The sequence below is a fragment of the Phlebotomus papatasi genome, chromosome 3, assembly GCF_024763615.1.
Source record: "Phlebotomus papatasi isolate M1 chromosome 3, Ppap_2.1, whole genome shotgun sequence".
NCBI classification, from domain to species: domain Eukaryota; kingdom Metazoa; phylum Arthropoda; class Insecta; order Diptera; family Psychodidae; genus Phlebotomus; species Phlebotomus papatasi.
This window is the reverse complement of record NC_077224.1, coordinates 29,161,507-29,179,979: the sequence shown is the minus strand read 5'-3', so window position 1 is coordinate 29,179,979 and position 18,473 is coordinate 29,161,507. Positions and strand designations below refer to the sequence as shown.

At 32.5% G+C, this 18,473-nt stretch overlaps 2 protein-coding genes and 1 long non-coding RNA gene across 3 annotated transcripts; 2 read left to right on the top strand and 1 right to left on the bottom strand.

The window, feature by feature from the left end:
• The first annotated feature begins 30 nt into the window (after positions 1–30).
• On the top strand, positions 31–1,569 carry LOC129807486 (uncharacterized). Its single transcript, XR_008752287.1, has 2 exons — positions 31–370; positions 1,022–1,569. It is a non-coding gene; the product is annotated as an uncharacterized LOC129807486 (long non-coding RNA).
• A 2,262-nt stretch (positions 1,570–3,831) lies between these two features.
• LOC129807484 (protein-lysine N-methyltransferase CG9154) lies at positions 3,832–4,682 on the top strand. Its single transcript, XM_055856780.1, has 3 exons — positions 3,832–4,021; positions 4,089–4,233; positions 4,302–4,682. Exons 1-3 carry the CDS (start codon positions 3,890–3,892, stop codon positions 4,661–4,663), a joined length of 639 nt encoding a protein of 212 aa, XP_055712755.1. The 5' UTR covers positions 3,832–3,889; the 3' UTR covers positions 4,664–4,682.
• Positions 4,609–5,337, bottom strand: LOC129807485 (prefoldin subunit 1). The gene is made up of 3 exons (XM_055856781.1): positions 5,144–5,337; positions 4,941–5,083; positions 4,609–4,877 (listed from the first exon to the last, which is right to left on the bottom strand). Exons 1-3 carry the CDS (start codon positions 5,183–5,185, stop codon positions 4,667–4,669), a joined length of 396 nt encoding a protein of 131 aa, XP_055712756.1. The 5' UTR covers positions 5,186–5,337; the 3' UTR covers positions 4,609–4,666.
• Between the last annotated feature and the right edge of the window lie 13,136 nt (positions 5,338–18,473).

The following is an 18,473-nucleotide window of genomic DNA, read 5'->3' as shown; positions in this document are numbered from 1 at the left end:
ATGTACAAACTCAGTATATACCCGGCCGGCTATTCGTACTGACTTTACAGATCCTACTGAGTATATACAGCGTATTTATGTGAGGAAAGTACTAATTTCCATACTTTCTATGTATATACTATGTATTTACGTGAAAGATATACAAATTTAAATATATAGTCAAGTAATACGTTGTATCTCTACGCAAAAAATACTATGTTGAAAAAGTGTCCGGAATATATCGAGTATAAACTTTGTATTTCTGGTTTAAAGTCCCTACAACTACACAACCTTACTGTGTCGGTGTGCCCGTCGACCATTTTCTCTCTATTTGACAAAGTTGTGACATGTCTGATGGTGAATAAAAATGTGCGTCGCTCAGTGGAAAAAGGTAAGTTTTCCTTAATTTTATTAATTATTTTAAATGAATTCAATCAAAAGGAACCCACTCAAGTCCATTTTCACAAAAAACAATCTGGAGATAAGTGTGCGCGGAAGTTTTCGTGAACAAATTTGAGGAAAAACAAAGTACATCATTTTTAGTGAAAAAAAGGTTTAATCTTCTTGAGGTTCGTTCCGGAAACCACTCACATTCAATATACTTAGCTTTTGCGTTCAGCTGAGCATCTTGATATGAGGGATTAAGACAGAAAGAACACTTATGCCCTAGACATACTTACGACTCAAGCCGAGAGACGGCTTAGTGGAAAATGATAGAAATGCGATTTAACCATTATTTCGGATATAATTACGCTAAATCGTCTCTCGGCTAATCCTTAGGTCTGTCGAGGCCCGTAGCAGATTGTTGATAATCTCTGTTGAAAGACGGTTCTGTGAAACAAGTGTATGCCGTGCGTGTAAAAAATTCTGCGAGAAATGATAATGATGGTTAGACAGAGTCCGGTATTTGATTGGAAGTGGTCCACAGAGATATTTCAAAATCTGTAGAAAATTTTCATTTTTCTCATCTTCTTGCGCATAGTAATATTCAATTGGAGTTTTGAAAAATTGTATGTTATCGTCCTGTTTATATTTTTTCCAGATTATTAAAAGATCGAGCAGCCAGATCCACCAGGATTGTTACGTTCCCGGAACTACCATCGCACGCAGATCAGTTACCGAAAGTCCTCTATACTGGCCTCTACTATGGATAGTTGGTAAAGATTTTCATGCCCATGCAAACAAAGCGAATAAAACTGAGTGCCTGGATAATGCGATGTGATGCTCAGAAATTAAGTACAGGATTTGCAGGACTTTCAATCTTGAGAGTATCGCGAAGGACGAATAGGACGTTCTTCAAATCTATGAGAGAAATATCCGCTAGGATATTCTCCAATACTTGTGACTGCAGAGGTTGGATCTATAGATCTCACCTGTAGATCTCTATCCCTCCTCCTCGATACTCTACTAGAGATTGAAAGTCTCTCAAATCACGCACTTAATTACTAAACGTCAAATCGTATTATTGCAGAGTTCGTTTTTATTCACTTGCACTGCTGTGGGACACAATTTTTTTTACCAAATATGTGCCTAGCCACATTGTATTTTAAAAAAAAAGTTCCGAAAATAAATATTTATAGAAAATAAAAATATTGTTTTTACTTAGTATAAATAACCGAAAAATACTATGTATCGAGTCAGTACCAATACACGAAAAATACTTAGTATAAATAGTCGAAAAATACTCGGAAAATTTGATGAAAATTTATGAGGAAAATCAAGTAAATACAAAGTAAATGTACTCAGTATATACTCAGTATAAATGTCGACTCACGTACACTAATGATGAGTATTTGGGACATTTCATACAAAATCTACTATGTATTTTATATGGGCATACTAGTTTCGTACTAAGTATAATACACAGTATATACTAAGTTTGTACATAGTAGATAGCCGGCCGGGTATTGAGTATAATACTTAGTACGAAACTAGTATACCCATATAAAATACATAGTAGATTTTGTATGAAATGTCCCAAATACTCATCATTAGTGTGCGTGAGTCGACATTTATACTGAGTATATACTGAGTACATTTACTTTGTATTTACTTGATTTTCCTCATAAATTTTCATCAAATTTTCCGAGTATTTTTCGACTATTTATACTAAGTATTTTTCGTGTATTGGTACTGACTCGATACATAGTATTTTTCGGTTATTTATACTAAGTAAAAACAATATTTTTATTTTCTATAAATATTTATTTTCGGAACTTTTTTTTAAAATACAATGTGGCTAGGCACATATTATTATGGATGGATAGTTGGAAAAAAAATTTCGTGTCCCATAGCAGTGCAAACAAAGCGATTAAAAGCGAACTTTGGAATAATGCGATTTGATGTTCAGTATTGCGTGATTTGGGAGACTTTCAGTCTCTAGTAGAGTATCGGGGAGGAGGGATAGGATATCTTTGAGGTCTATAGGTGAATTATCCACAATGATAATCTTTATAATATATTTGAGTCTGAAAGAATCGATGGTTTAGTTCTTAATGTTTAAAAAAGATATTTCTGAAAAAGAAAGAAGGGCTTGAGCAAAGAACTAAATCATCCATCTTTTCCAGTCACAAGTATTAGAGAATATCCTAGCGCATATTTCTCTCATAGATTTGAAAGACGTTCTATCCCTCCTTTACGATACTCTCGAGACTGAAAGTCCTGCAAATCCCGAACTTAATTTCTGAGCATTACATCGCATTATCCATGCACGCAGTTTTGTTCGTTTTGTTTGCACTAGTATGGGCATGAAAATTTTTACCAAGCATCGATAGGAGAGTAATCCTTAGTAGAGGCCATTATAGACGACTTCCGGTAACTGATGTGCGTACGATGATAGTTCCGGGAATGTAACAGGCCTGGTGGATTTGACAGGAACGTGATGCACCTCAGCAAAGAATCTCGGTCTTTTAATATTCTGGAAAAAAATGTATACAAACAGGACGATAACGTACAATTTTTCAAAACTCAAATTTAAAATTACTATGCGCAAAAAGATGAGAAAAATGGGAAATTTTCAACAGATTCTGAAATAATATCTGTGTATATCACTTCTAATCAAATACCGGAGTCTAACGATATGTGGTTTATGATTTGATTCTCAAAAACCGTCATTATAATTTCTCGCAGAATTTTCTACACCCACAGCCTACACTTGCTTCACAGAACAATCTTTCAACAGAGATTATCAACAATATGCTATGTCTTTTCCGTCTTAACCCCTCACATCAAGATGCTCAGCTGAACGCGAAAGCTAAGTACATTGGATTCTAGTGGTTTCCGGAACGAACCTCAAGAAGCTTGATCATTTTTTTTTCACTGAAAATGACGTACCTTGTTTTTCCTCAAATTTGTTCAAGAAAACTACCGCACACACTTATCTCCAAATTGTTTTTGTGAAATGGACTTGAGGGGGGTTCCTTTTGATTGAATTAACCGAATATAATTAATAAATTAAGGAAAACTTACCCTTTTTCACTGAGCGACGCACATCTTTCACCATCAGACATGTCACAACTTTGTCAACTAGAGAGAAAATGGTCGACGGGCACACCGACACAGCAAGGTTGTGTAGTTGTAAGGACTTTAAACCAGAAATACAAAGTTTATACTCGATATATTCCGGGCACTTCTTCAACATAGTATTTTTTGCGTAGAGATACAACGTATTACTTGACTATATATTTAAATTTGTATACCTTTCACGTAAATACATAGTATATACATAGAAAGTATGGAAATTAGTACTTTCCTCACATAAATACGCTGTATATACCAAGTAGGATCTGTAAAGTCAGTACGAATAGCCGGCCGGGAAGTGTCATGTTGACTTGCCAGAGGTCGCTTCGTAGGTTTTCCCCGTTTTCCCATATGCATTTTTTGGTTATGTTTTCTTCACAACAAATAAATAATGAACGATGATAAAAATCTTGAAATTCCAAGTGATGATGAGGAAATATGCCTACCAAGCGACACTTTGAAAATTCTTCAAGAATTTCTAGCTGAGAAATCTTCCCTAGAACAATCACAAGAGGAGAACTGGGTGAGTTTTGAAATCTTTCAAGAGATTTTGAAGGAAGCATAACCGATCTCTCCATTTCTTTTTGCAGCAATTGAGTCAATTTTGGTATGATGAGGAGACAATTTCTATTTTGGCCAATGCCTGCAAAGAGATTTCTTCAGGGAAAGATTTTAGAATTGGATTATTTTCCTGTCCATCGCTATATGGAGAAATATCTCGTGCTTTACCAAATGGTTAGGAAAACCGGCCATTTAATTTATATTTCCAGGTTTTCTCAAGGCTTCTTATTATTTACTTCCAGTCTATCTCTTTGAATACGATGAGAGATTCCTTCGTCAGAGCAAAAATTGCATTTTTTACGATTACACAAAGGGTACAGCCAATGAAACTTTGAAAGATTTCCTGAATTTCTTTGATCTGGTAATAGCTGATCCACCTTTTCTATCAGAAGAATGCATCTCCAAGACAGCTGACATCCTGCAAAGTGCTCTTAAACAGGGAGGAAAGATTGTCCTTTGCTCTGGAAGGGTTGTAAGTCAATGGGCAGAGAAATTTCTGCAAGTGACACCTTGCAATTTTCAACCGAAGCACAAAAGAAACTTGGGTAATGAATTTGCGTCATTTGCCAATTTTAATTTTGATCATTTCATCCGGAAGCAATAAAAACTACTTAGCAGCAGTATCAGCATCGCGTTTCTTCTGCTGAACCAATTCCCTCAGGTTATCTTCCATCTCCTTGAGATTCTTAAGAAGATAGCCCTTATTGTTGTCACACTGACTGATCATTGAATCCACCTTTGTCTGTTTCCCTTGAAGCTCAGAGGTCATTTCTGGCACAGAAGATAATGCAAACATTCTTCCAATTGAGGCATAAACTCTGCAAAAATAAATCAAAATTTCAGTGCAATTCTCAAACTTCCGGGGAAAGCTCAATTCTCACTTTGTTTCTGGAGGAAGATTTGTTACTTCGTGTTCAGTGATTATGAGCCGCTGTTTGGACTTTTTTAATGATTCTATTTGAATGTCCAAAACCCTAAGTTTCTTCGTAGATTCTATTTTGTTCATCTGCATCTCCGCAAATGCCTAAAATTGATGTAAATATTGTTTTTGGTATTGATTTTGGGACTGCTTCAAAATTTCTACCTTTCTTAGCTCTAGATCTGCTGGGGAAGCCACTGCAGCCATCGCAATAGAATATTTTCTCTATAAATACACTGAATAATATGCAAAATCCTGCCTAAAAGTCGTGAATTCTGTGAAAATATCAAAAGAAATTTCACGTGAAAATGCGGCTGAAAATACAATGACTCAACTGAAGTTTTTACAAAACTCAGATTATGACAGCTTTACTTAATTTTAAATAATCAGCTAGAGATGCTATAAAATTTATTCGAATTGCAGGCGGAAATTGGAAAAAAGCTCTTTGAGAAAGTTTAAGAAAAATTATAATGTTATCAATTATTTAATACTTTATTGATAATTCTACTATCACTACATATTCTGTCTTCTAGAACTAAATAGAATTTGGTTATGGTTCTCTGAAATTTCTACTTCTGTTCATTCGTTCGTAACATTAAAAATAAAAATTCCAATAGTAAAAAAAATCGGATTAAAATTGGCCAAAAAATATCATGAAGACATATTCATCTAATCAAACCTATATTTAACATTAACATTAACAAACCGATATTTGCCATTAATTTTTAGATTACAAAACGTTTTAAAAAAATAGTTTAGTAAACCCATTTATTTATTATATTTATTGAATGATAAAAAAGGATTTTAGAATCTAATCTAATTAAACAAAGGTATTTTCCATGTTTAATTTTTACAATTAAATTAAATTACACAGATTTATAGATATTTTTATTGCGTCTATACACGATAACTTATGCCCTAGACACACTTACGACTTAAGCCGAGAAGCGACTTAGTGGAAAATGCTGGATATGTAGTTTAACAATTATTTCTAATATAATTACGCTAAGCCGTCTCTCGGCTAATCCTCAAGTCTGTCCAAGCCCTTACACTAAATGGTGCTATTCCAATGAAAAATTAGCATGTTTTTTTTTTAACATTTTACTGTTCTCAAGTGCTTCTGCATTATCGACTTTTTTTTGTATTAGTTTCTGTCTTGACCGATTCCCGCAGTCCTAGCCGTCTTCTAAAATCACCAGTCATGACAGGCAACAAACAAAGAAAAGTCAATAATGTAGAAGAGCTTGAGAACAGTGCTAATACAGTAGAGTCTCGTTATAGTCCATATTTGGTTTCCGATTTGACACTTGGGTCGCACTGTCCATGTAATTTTTTAAAATTATCAACGACTTTTAGTATTGAAATTGCTCGACGGCTTCCACTTTCTTTGCGATTGTGGTACTTGTCCTCGCTCTCTTCATTATGGATCAGAATTATCACAACTACTTAATAAAGTTTGCCAAAAATATTCAAATAATTATGCATATCGCATACTAAAAAACATAACCTAACATAAAATCAGTGTTTTGAAATCAACGGTCGATAAATTGTGGACTATAGAGCGATGGCTTATAGCGAGACTCTACTGTATGTTCATTTTTTATTGGAATAGGGGATAGACTCATAATTTTGTCCAGTTTCTTATTTTGTAAACTTTGCGGATAAAATTGGACACTAAAAATAAATTGATTAAAATGATGGATTTTTATTCTAATATTTGTTGAATTAATGAATTCTATCTAAATATTTGTTATTTTTGGACTTTTTTGGAAGATTTTAACACTAAATACGTTAAATTTTGAATATGATTTGAGTTGAAATTGCTTTGTTGAAAATTCAGTGTGAGCAATTTGCTTACGAGAAATATGACAGAAAACTTCGTGTTTACTTCAGTTTTTTTTAGTGTGGTGAAATACTAACAATTTCTTCGCTTTTCTTGAGTGATATTATTAAATATTTATTGAAAATTGTGTTGATTCACGTTAGTGGTGATTTGTATATTTGATCTAAAGTGAGATTTTCCTTGTGAATTAGATTTTTCGTGTGAAAAATCTATTTAAATCTATGTAGTTATTTTGGACAGGTGTTTTTCTCACGAAATTTCGTGAAGTTTTAGCTTTTGTGATGGACAAATGCCTGGAGAAACAAAGGAGCATCATCTCTACGAACGAGATTTAGCGAGAAATTCCTTCAAAGGCTCCCGGAAAAGCCAGGGAATTCGCTAATCCGCAAGTACTTGGAGTACCGAAGTCAACTCACTTTAATGAATGATATGGAAAGTTTCCGGGCTTCTTGTGACATTCTACGTTTCCCTTATATGAACAGGAAGAGGACTTGGTAAGATTGGTTCATGAAATGAAGAACAATGGGCATCCTGTTGAGGCGGATTAGCTGTCCAAATTTACAGGTAAGTTGTCCAAATTAATAGCCAAGTTGTCCAAAATAAGAGCCAAATTCACCTCTACATATCAATTCATTTTTAAACGTATTAAAACTAATTTTAATAAAAATAAGACGATAAATAGCATGCTACGTTTCTAAACAACCCTTCTGAAAACAGAATAATAAAAAAACTCAATTAGTATTGAAAATATCGCACTTCAAACTTGGAACATCGATGCTTACACTGAGAGAAATGCGAAAAAGTTAAAATAACATTCCGGAAATGTTAATTTTACCTTGCAGTATTGATCCGATATCGGTGTAAATTTTAGAACATGACGAAGACTGGGGATAACAGTCGAGATAGAAACCAACACCAAGAAAAGTCGATAATGCAGAAGCACTTGAGTATAGTAAAGTAAGAAGTAAAAAAGTAAAAACATGTTCATTTTTCATTGGAATAGTACAATTATTCTTGTGAATTTGATTATCATTTGACTACAGTGTGTAAATGCAATTTTTTGGTGAAAATGCTTTATTAACTCATTCAGCCAATGTACCAGAAATACTTAAGACAGAATGTTCATATTTTGGGATTAGGTTCCTACAGATTAATAGATGATTTTTTTTGAAAAGAAATTTTTTTACCTATTATGGGGGCGCGGGGAGCCCCTGTCGAACACACGACTTAACGGTCACTGAATTTAAATTCTGTGCATTTTAATTCATTACAAACTCTATTGATTTAGAAAGAATAACTATCCAAGAACACAAATTGGCTACTAGAATTCAAATCAGGGAAGAGGATAGAGACCAATTTTAACAAATTCGACGGGATGTTGTATTTCCCGTCCGCCATTTTGAGCAAAAATTTTGCATGACCTTCCGCGAAGCAAGAAAACAAGTTACTAAACATTCGTTCCCGACAGCAATTCGGGAAATAATATAATAGTATAATACCATGGTAAGGAATGGGTTAATGGTGTGAAATTCTAGTTAATCTTCTATTAAATTCTGCTTCCTATGATTAAAGTTATATATCTGAAATTCATTCTTCCATAGGTAAGAAAGAGGCAAAATTTTTAATTTACAAAATACAAAATCTTTGAATGTTTAGTGGGGACCGAGGTAGAATTAGCCGTCAAATGATTTTTTGTCAACAATTTGTGGAAAACATGTTTGAATTGGACTGCTAAATTAATAGTAGTTTACTCAATATTCTTTCTAGAGAAAACTAAAACACCCAACTGTTTAATCCCATTCCTGACTAATTTAGCCCTGGCCTATAGATAATTTCTCAAATTCTGAGCATTATGATGCTATTCTAATAAAAAATGAAAAGGGGAAACTTTTCTCCTGAACATTTATCTTCTTTGTGTTGGTTTCAGTCTCTCCAATTTTCTCCAGTCCTATTCGTGTTCCAAAACCAACAAAAAGTCGTGATAGGAACCAATATATAAAAAAGTTGATATTGCAGAAGCACATGAGAACAGACTTACATTTTTTTTTTAAATTTTTCTTTAGATTAGCACTATACCATATACCACAACCCGTGTAAGCAGATAAAAATATTACTGATGTTTACTGTATATTTATTTATTTATTTCATTGTGATTTATTAGTTTAAACTTTAAACTATAAATTTAGCCATAAAACTAGATGATATCAATTATCTCGTATAACACACAGTTTTGCCTTAATCTGAATCACTTTCATTTCTTTTAAAGAGTTGTAAAATTTTCTTATTTTTATAATTAGCTTAATAGGGGGACCCGGAGAAGATTAACCAGAACTAGATAGTGCGCTGTTTGTCTTAAAATATTGTCTTAAAATGATTTAAATTAAATGAACAAATATTCATTAGGAATATACAGCATCCTCTCGTGCTCCTCCTGGTCTCTCTTATATATCAGAGAATCAAGAAATTAGGGGAGACTGGGGCAAAACCTTCTTAAACTTACAAAGTTTCACGGCATTCGAGGAAGGATTATGTAAAATAAAAAATAATAAAATGTTGAGCCCTATTTTTGGAATATTTGGCTTACAAAAAAGAATATCAATACTGATTAGCCCAATTTAAGCACATTTCTCGATAAAATAGAGAAAAATTATCTTCGATAAAGTTGTAGGGGCATACATTTCCTATAAAAATATGTCTATTTGATATTTTTAACGTTTGCGAGAGTAAAACGTCACAAATTATCCGAAGACTGACAAAATTTGCCCCAGCAATTTTGGGAATCTCCACAAAATCGACTTTTAGAAAATGATTCGAAAACCACATTTCTTTCGAGATAGAGGAAAATAGTCTTCTGCAATGTTATAGAGCAGTAAATTTCTTATAAGAATATGCTAATTATAAAACGTTTAAGTTTTCTCAGAGCTCGTGAAAGAATTAAATATGCGTTTTAACAAGTTTTGCCCCAGTCTCCCCTAAATTAATATTATGTTATCAAAAAGAAAAATTATAATTTGATGTGTTAAATCTTAAGTCAAAGTCGGTCAAAGTTCAGGTTTCTGGAAATAGTTCAAAATATGAACACTTTACCCTATTTACCATAAATATTTAATCTCTAAGGCTGACATCATAACTTCTTTTCGGTAGTATCGACTGTCGATTCTGAAAATTTTAAATAATATTTACACATTTTATGGGTGATAGAAATTCTTATTTATATTCACATTCTTTTAAGAATGGTGCATTGACTGGTCCAGTAGGGGAGACCGGGGTAGAATTAGCCACCTAATGAAATTTTTCATTGATTATAATTTATATACAAAAAATGTTTGTATGATGCTGATAAATATTTCAATTAATATAAAAAGAAGTATATATTTAGAATAAAGAGTGGTTTCCTCAATATTCTTTCGCAGGGAAACTATAAGATACCACTATATAATACTATACGTGATTAATTTGCCCCGGTGTCCCCTAATGTTCAAAATCATTAATTTTGGGTTAAAAGACCTTCCTAAAACTCACGTTTATGTTGTGTTTTAACTTTCAACTGCTTTTCAACAACATAGTCAACACTGATGTATAGAGACTAATGTATAACACGCATTGCATTGCTTAGGAACTGTATTACTTTATATTTCAGATTGTCTAAGAGGTGTGGCTTATTTTTTGCTTACCGCGTTTAAAATTTTTAATATGTTTCGTTCAATATTCATTTACTTATTTACATATTCTTACCTTAACTCTTATTGATTATAATGTAAAAGCTAAAGGGGGCGTGTCCTATTTTTTTTTTGTCAAGCAACTTGTTCGAACATCTTTCTTCAACATAATTTTCTTTCAATAATAAATTGGTATAATACATCCAAAATATAAATAATCATAAGAACTACATTCTGCTTTTAAAAATAAATATATCTTTCGTGATAAGTCGTTAACAGTTATCGTTACGATAATTTGTGTAATTATGAAAATTACACCTGCAAATCCCATGGAAATAAGATACAAATAAATCAAAAGAATATTTCACGATATTTCACATTCATCAAGCGAAAATTTGCCAACATTTTACGTGCGATCTCAATTTATCTCAATCGCCAGTCATATTTTTTTTTGGTCAGCGATGGTTTTAATTTGTCTTGCGTGGCTAGAATCTAAGTTGCTTTATTGTGGTCCGTTTTACACCACCGATCTTCTCCAGAAGCTCTCGTTGGATTGTGTTGAGTGAGGTTCAGACATCCAGAACTTGTGAGTAAGCACCAGAAGAAATATGCTGCCACAGATAGAGGCTAATCTGGGACAATTCACAGTTATTGGTTCGTTAATATGCTGTGCGAAGTAAGTAATTGATTCTTCATCGTCATTCAGTCACCTTTTAATATATCTCCCCGCACTTCCTATGTCAATAAATACGTTTTTTTTCACTTTGCAATTAATTATTTTTTTGAGTCTCTTTTTTATTTGTATTTCAGACACCTTGCGCGCACCTGTGAGAAGAATAAATAGACAAAAAACACATATTTTCTTTTTGTGCATGAGAATGCGCGAAAAAAATTGGAACGCTTTCATTTTTGCACTTCATTTTCTGGGTATTCTCTTCACTCAATTCCTTCAATCTTCTACCATCAATCGCACTACAATTTAATTGTCCACGACTCTTTTTACTTGCCCAAGCAAGAGTGTCGACAATAGTTTTTTTTAGGCTTTTAGGATGGATTTTGCAATAAAATGTCAAGTGAAAAACAAGTCATGAAAACGAGCACATAGAGACCCTAAAAATTGCCGTCCACATGAGTCCTCGACTTGAATGTGCAATAAAATATGGTACGCTAAAGTATGTAAATAGTTTGTTTTATTTGACAATTAATGTGGCTTTTTGTTGTACATGGTTGTAATTCTGAAGGTAATAATACTTTTATTCAAAGGGATAAGGCTTGCCAAATTTACACTAATATAAGAAGATATATAAAACTGTTTAGCTAAGTACAGTTTTTATTTGCTCGGCATAAAGATAAAGCCCCTAGTGAAAATCAAGGATTTAAAAATTTCAATTAATTTTTCGAGAACTCTTTCAAAATACTGTTATTATTTTGGTTGGAGTTCTTTTAGAGTCAGAGGTGTGAAGAAATGGAAAATTGAATATGACTATACAGAATGCAGTAACTGATAAGATATAAGGTCTTGATAGTTTGCTGTATGTGAGTACGTGTGATTGTGTTTAAAGAACTCAAGATATTTAGGATTAAAAACAATAATTCAAGCATTTAGTAAAGTCCAAATCGTCATATTTTTTACAATACATAATCTTTTTAAAATAACCAGTCTGGTTCATATGCGATTATTAAACTTGTACACACTTGCGAAAATTTCAAAGATCTTACTACCAAATCATGGTGAAATTGTGGAAATATCCTAAATAATGATTTTTTTGCGAAATATAAAAAAAGTAACTAAAATATAAAAGGGTGGCAAAGCGTCGCAGACTTTGCGAAATGCTTGAACTTGTGGCTTAAATGTTAGGGGAAGGTGGAGCTACTTTGAGTTGTGGGGATACATTGTTATACAATTTTTTCGCATATATCTAATGTGGAAACTATGTAATTTGTATACACAAAATAATTGTGGATCTAAATAAAATAATTGTAACAATTGTAAGGACCAGCTTCATTTAGAAATAGGCGGAAAAGTAGTATAACAATCTAGTCCCCCAGGTAAAAGTAACCCCATCTCCCCCTATACCTCAAAAGTACTTTTAAATCATTTACCTTTTAGGGGAGACTGGGGCAAAGCTTGCCAAAATGCATATTTAATTCTTTCACGAGCTCTGAGAAAACTTAAACGTTTTATAATGAGCATATTCTTATAGTAAATTTACTGCTCTACAACATTGCAGAAGACTATTTTCCTCTATCTCGAAAGAAATGTGATTTTCGAATCATTTTCTAAAAGTCGATTTTATGCAGATTCTCAAAAATGCTGGGGCAAATTTTGTCAGCCTTCGGATAATTTGTGACGTTTTACTCTCGCAAACGTTAAAAATATCAAATAGACATATTTATATAGGAAATTTATTCCTCTACAATTTGTCGAAGATAATTTTTGTCTATCTTAACGAGAAATGTGCTTAAATTGAGCTAATCAGTATTGATATTTTCTATAGGCCAAATTTTCCAAAAATAGGGCTCAAAATTTCATTATTTTTTATTTTACATAATCCTTCCTCGAATCCCTTCAAACTTTGTAAGTTTAAGAAGGTTCATGAAGGCTATCTATAATAAAACTTTGAAGCCACAGTCTCTTTTATTTTAGAAAATAGTGAATATTGAAATTTTCGTTTTGACAAATTTTGCCCCGGTCTCCCCTACTGGTACTCAACTAATTTGAACATTGAACCGATTCATAAATCACACAAAAGATTGCCCAAAATATGTAGTTATAAGAGTAAAAAAAAAATTGATTTTCGGACAAAAATTATTTATCGGTTCATAACCACTTCATTAACGGTTCACAACCGATTGCAATCGATTTATAAAAAATTATTCGGACAAAACAGATTGCGATTGGTTCAGGCTAATCAAGAATTCCAAGACCTTTCCAATGAACCCAAACACGCTACCAATTGGTTGAGACATACGCTCTCTCTAGAGACTTTTTAACCCTTGACCTTGAAAACCCGTTATTAGGAATTTTTCAAAGGGTTTTTCGTATAGGGACAAATGTAATTCCTGAAACATATCAAAAAATGAAAAAAAATCGCACGACGCGTTTTCGAGTACTTTCAAAACAACATAGTTTTGATTGACTCATGGGAGTACGGGGTTCCCCGAAGGTCCCAAGTCTCTACCTTTAACTGTTTGGGCTCTGGGCATGGTAATGGCCGGAGAGATAGACGGACGGATGGATGGACAGACGTACGGATAGACGGATGAACAGACGGATAGTTTGACATTCTCTGGTCAGTAGAAACCCTGGTCCAGTATCAGTATACCATAGTTATAACCCAACTCAATTAAGCTGAACAGTAGAACTCAGATAGTCTCAATAAAATATTTTATTATTTTATTTGTTTCGATGTACCGGGCTTTTATAGCCATTTTGTACATTGTTCAGTTTACAAGTTTATTATTCAGTTTACAATGTTGCGTGAAAAATGTTTATTCAAACGCTTCAATCATTTGCACCGGGCGGGACTCGAACTCACAACTGTGACAGTCGAGCCGGGGATCACACCGCCCAAGAGCCGAACACTCTTACCAATTGCACCACGGACTAATTTGATTCAATAAAATAATTTCATTATTTCATTCTTGTTGATATTATCAGACAATTTTAAATAAGTTGACTTATAACATAAGAGTTTGTTGGAATATTAGAAATATTGAATCAACATTCCATAGAGGCACAGGCCTTCTCAAAGTGGAATTTTTGGACATGCATTCTTATTTTTTGCATATTTGCATGCAAGTTCACAGCAAATGCAATTCGAATATCTTTAATGACATCAGAAAAATTTTTGGTGTCCTAAAAAGAATTCTATCTCAGAAAATTTCCATCATAGAAAATGTACCACTTCACCATTGTGTTTCTTGGATATTAAAAAAAATATATAAAAAATAGAAGTAATTATTTGAAAATAAAAGAAATAGTGACAGAAAATAGTTTATTCAATCAGAGATATAAATTTCACTTACCGTTTATTATGGCATTATCCTAATATCTTAATATATTCAATTTCTCACATTTTTGTCACAAATTATTCTCAAAATTTGTTAGGGGAACAATCTTCATGATTTGACGGTCAATATAACTGCTCTAAATCATGAAAAAATTACAATCATTTGTATTCTATCATGAGTTATACAAAATCTCTTTCGCTAGAAATATTAGGACAAAACATATGCGATTAACAAAATGTTTTCTGCTTAGCGCCTTATACTAATGTGACCTGAAACTTTATTAGAACGGGAATTCTTAAATCATTAACATTATTTCAAGAAATAAAAAGATATTGCGTTAAATGTAAAATTAAGTGGTAGGAAATCTCTTTTGGAAAAATTTGAAACAATCTTTCATGAAAATATAAACGTTATCGCTTAACGATCTTGTACGGCAGGTGTTATCCATAAAAATGTCATCGACGTGTAACAAATGGTGACAAATCTCTCAAGCTCACTTTCGGATTATCTTCTGCAAATTTCTCTACCATTGCTCGACCTCACCATTCTTGGTGATAATCAACACAATAAGTGTAGTGAATCCATGTCGAAACACCTTCATCTTCTCCTCATCAACTTTTGGTAAGAGAAGAGGTGCGATGTGAAATTTCGATAGACTTTGGGTTCGTCGCTTAAAATCATTGAAGTCTTTTGTATAAAACAGCCACTTTGGGTTTGTTCTCTAGGCTTAAAAGTGTGGAAGATTGTGTCGATCTCACACGATTGAGATGAATCAATGACGGAATTTTGTGGCTAAGAAGAAAATTTTACAATGAAATCATTGTGAGATGGGTAAACACGGATTTATCTTCTATCAAAAGCAATTTGTCTCATTCGGTGAAAGTTTTTCCCTGACTCATTCTCCATAATTATTTCCATTGAATTTTTTCTTTCTCTTTGCCCATTTCGCGCTTTTTGTCATCATGGAACTTACTTGGAAGTAAGAAAAAAAAATTATTTAATTTCCTCCTTCATGAAAAATACCAATAAACCGATTCACATGACGATCCACTTTTGGGGATGTATTTTACTATCACCAAATTCAAATTTCCGCATATGAGACATACCTTTACGCTATATTGAAGCATCACGGCATGAGGTGTGTTTTAATGTAGAACTGCCGATGGTGAAGAAAAATGCAAATGATAGGTATTTGGCCTATTAGCACCTTTTTTAATGCTAAATACTTCTCTTCCTTGTTTTGTCACTCTCATTCTTTTTGGCCAATACAACCATCTTTGATTATGAAGCTGTAAATTGTGATAGTTACACAAATTTTTTCGTTTGACCGTCCCAAATGCAGTGCTGGCTCACCGTGCTACTCCTTGAATTTTCTTCTCATTATTAATTTATTCACACGCCCACACTTTGTCTCACACACAACTCATGAATGGAAATAATTGACTTCGTGTATGAGCACAACAATGTGACATGAATATTCTTCGCAAAAGGATTTTATCTTCATCTCGAAAACCACCTTGAAAGGCGCATGGATTTGGTTGATTTGGTTGCTCAATTGTCTTCATCTCCGTTTCATGTGAACAATCCTCCAGTCGGCAATTAAGATGTTCAACTGAAGGAATGTTGACGATATATTGCTAATAACGTGCATTCGGTGCATTCGTTTTGAGAAGTACGCTTCTGATTTTTCTGTTTTCAATTTTCCTTCAACAGGTAGATTTTATTACTTCAAACTCTAACAAGAGTTACAATGAAAATCATAGCTTTTTGAAATTACTAATCAATACCGCACAGACCCATGAAGAAAATATATCTTGGTATATTTTATAACTCGGCATTTAATAAAACAATTGTTATTTGTTACGGTTATTTGTTTGCAAACTTATACAGGTCATATAATGGTTTCAAGCACCAAATTTGACGAAAATGGAAAAGAAACTATTCTTTTTCCGTGAGTTGGATCACTAAACAACATTGCAATGAGTTCGAGCATTTCGCAAAGCTGAGATGCTTTGCCATTCTTTTTAATAATATTGAAATAGTAATAAATTTCGTTTAATAGTTTAACTTTATTTCAGTATGGTACATTATACTGAACAGATATGTATCGCTTTGAAATAAATCTGTTCGTAATGATGAGATGTAAATAATGAAATACATAATGTGATTATTATGGATATTTATAGGTAGTGTTAATATGTTACTTGATGAAGGTATTAAAAAAAAGTTCTTTCATAGATATTTGAGTGTGGGAATTCTTTGAAATGCGAAACTGAACCAAGGTTTTCTTTAAAATTCATCCAATGTTTCTAATGAATAATTTGGCATATAAATAGCACGATTTTGGGCATTTCTGTTCCCACTAACTAAATGCAAAGAATTTAAAGTCCGCATTCATGTAAATTTCGTCAGAGAAAGTTCTCATTTTTAAATTAATTCTCCGCATTTTCAATAAAAATTAAAATGATCATAAAATATTTTGAGAATATTTAGCTTATCTTGTTTTTTATTAGTTTCAAAACAAAATTTTAAAGTAGATAAATCACAGTTTTGTTTAGCATTTTGCTTTTCAAGAGATGAATTATCTAGTTTCTGAAAATTGTAAGATTTGAATACCTATCTTATAACTTCAGGAAAAACAAATTTTGAATAAACATTTTAACTTATAAAAAAAAGATCTAAATAGAGAATTCTGTTCATATGAATTTTTACGTTAAAATTTTGCTATAAATTCAAATACCAATATAATCTTAAAACAATGACATTAAATACAATAAATTAAAATTTAAAATATTCGTTAAACTAAATTATTACTAAAACGAAGTATTAATTGCTTAATGTGTAAATTACTGTGCACAGGAGAATTTTAATAAACTTCGCTACAAACGTCCTGAAAATAAATAATTCCTTTTTACAAAGTGAAATATGTATAAAAGATTAAATCATATTTATGAGTTAGATAATTTATATTTTTAATCAATTGTGTTTTTTTTAATGAAACTAAATACAGTGTCGGCCAAAAGTTTCTTGCCAAAAAAATATTGTTTTGTAAAATATTGTATTTTTTGTTAATTTATAATTTAGGTTAAAATGGCAAGTTACAAATTATTGAAAAACTTGAAATCGTCCAGAGAGCCTGCCGGAATGAATCCGCGTCGTCAGTTTTTTTTATCGAGAATCACTACAGTATGCATAAAATCGTTAAAATTTATGATAATGAGGTACAAGTACATTTGGAAAACGCTGCTGGGAGACCCAGGGTTTCGACTCAGAATGTTGATAATTTCACTGTAAGTATCTCTGATAGTGATCTTCAAAAATTCGGCATAAGTTGGTTGCCTATATATTTTTGCAAAAATTAAGCTCAAATTGTGAAAAATGGTAAGAAAGATTTGGATTTGGATAACCTTTAAGATCTCATGTTAAAAGTTAATATGCAGCATTTTAGCCAGACTGGACTTGCTTACCAATGAAATCATAAAGATTATCCAATAATTCTTACCACTTTTCTCAGTTTGAGCTTGATTTTTGTAATGATAGCGTCCACTTGTCTCTTTAGCAACCAACTTACTCTCAATTTGTCGAACAAAGATCTCTTGAGTACTATCAGAAATAATTACAATGTGGCTAATGATTTTCCATAAAATTAAAAAATTGATAACGCAGATTGCTTCTGGCAGTACATCTGGACGATTTTCGTTCTTTTAGCTTTTTATAACTTACCATCATTTTAACCTAAAGTAACAAAAAATTTATTATTTTAGTTTTTTCATCGCTTTTATAATATGATTAAATTAACCATTGCAAACTCGCCATTTTTCTCTCAAATAACATAACTTCAAAATATAACTGAGTTAAAAGAATTTAGTTGCACGTATTTGATCATTTTGAGTAAGTTTTGCAAGTGAGTCAAGAAACTTTTGGCCGATTGAAAATTATTAACTTTTGGAAAACAACTATTTTTGATATGAAATAATTT

What these genes read in the sequence shown, in the direction of transcription:
- LOC129807485 (XM_055856781.1), bottom strand. Translation starts at nt 5,185, where the DNA reads ATGGCTGCAGTGGCTTCCCCAGCAGATCTAGAGCTAAGAAAG. An exon ending in CAGATCTAGAGCTAAGAAAG is followed by an intron (nt 5,084 to 5,143) that starts GTAGAAATTTTG and finishes CATCAATTTTAG; the next exon opens with GCATTTGCGGAGATGCAGAT. An exon ending in AATCTTCCTCCAGAAACAAA is followed by an intron (nt 4,878 to 4,940) that starts GTGAGAATTGAG and finishes TTATTTTTGCAG; the next exon opens with AGTTTATGCCTCAATTGGAA.
- LOC129807484 (XM_055856780.1), top strand. Translation starts at nt 3,890, where the DNA reads ATGAACGATGATAAAAATCTTGAAATTCCAAGTGATGATGAGGAAATA. An exon ending in AATCACAAGAGGAGAACTGG is followed by an intron (nt 4,022 to 4,088) that starts GTGAGTTTTGAA and finishes TTCTTTTTGCAG; the next exon opens with CAATTGAGTCAATTTTGGTA. An exon ending in ATCTCGTGCTTTACCAAATG is followed by an intron (nt 4,234 to 4,301) that starts GTTAGGAAAACC and finishes ATTTACTTCCAG; the next exon opens with TCTATCTCTTTGAATACGAT.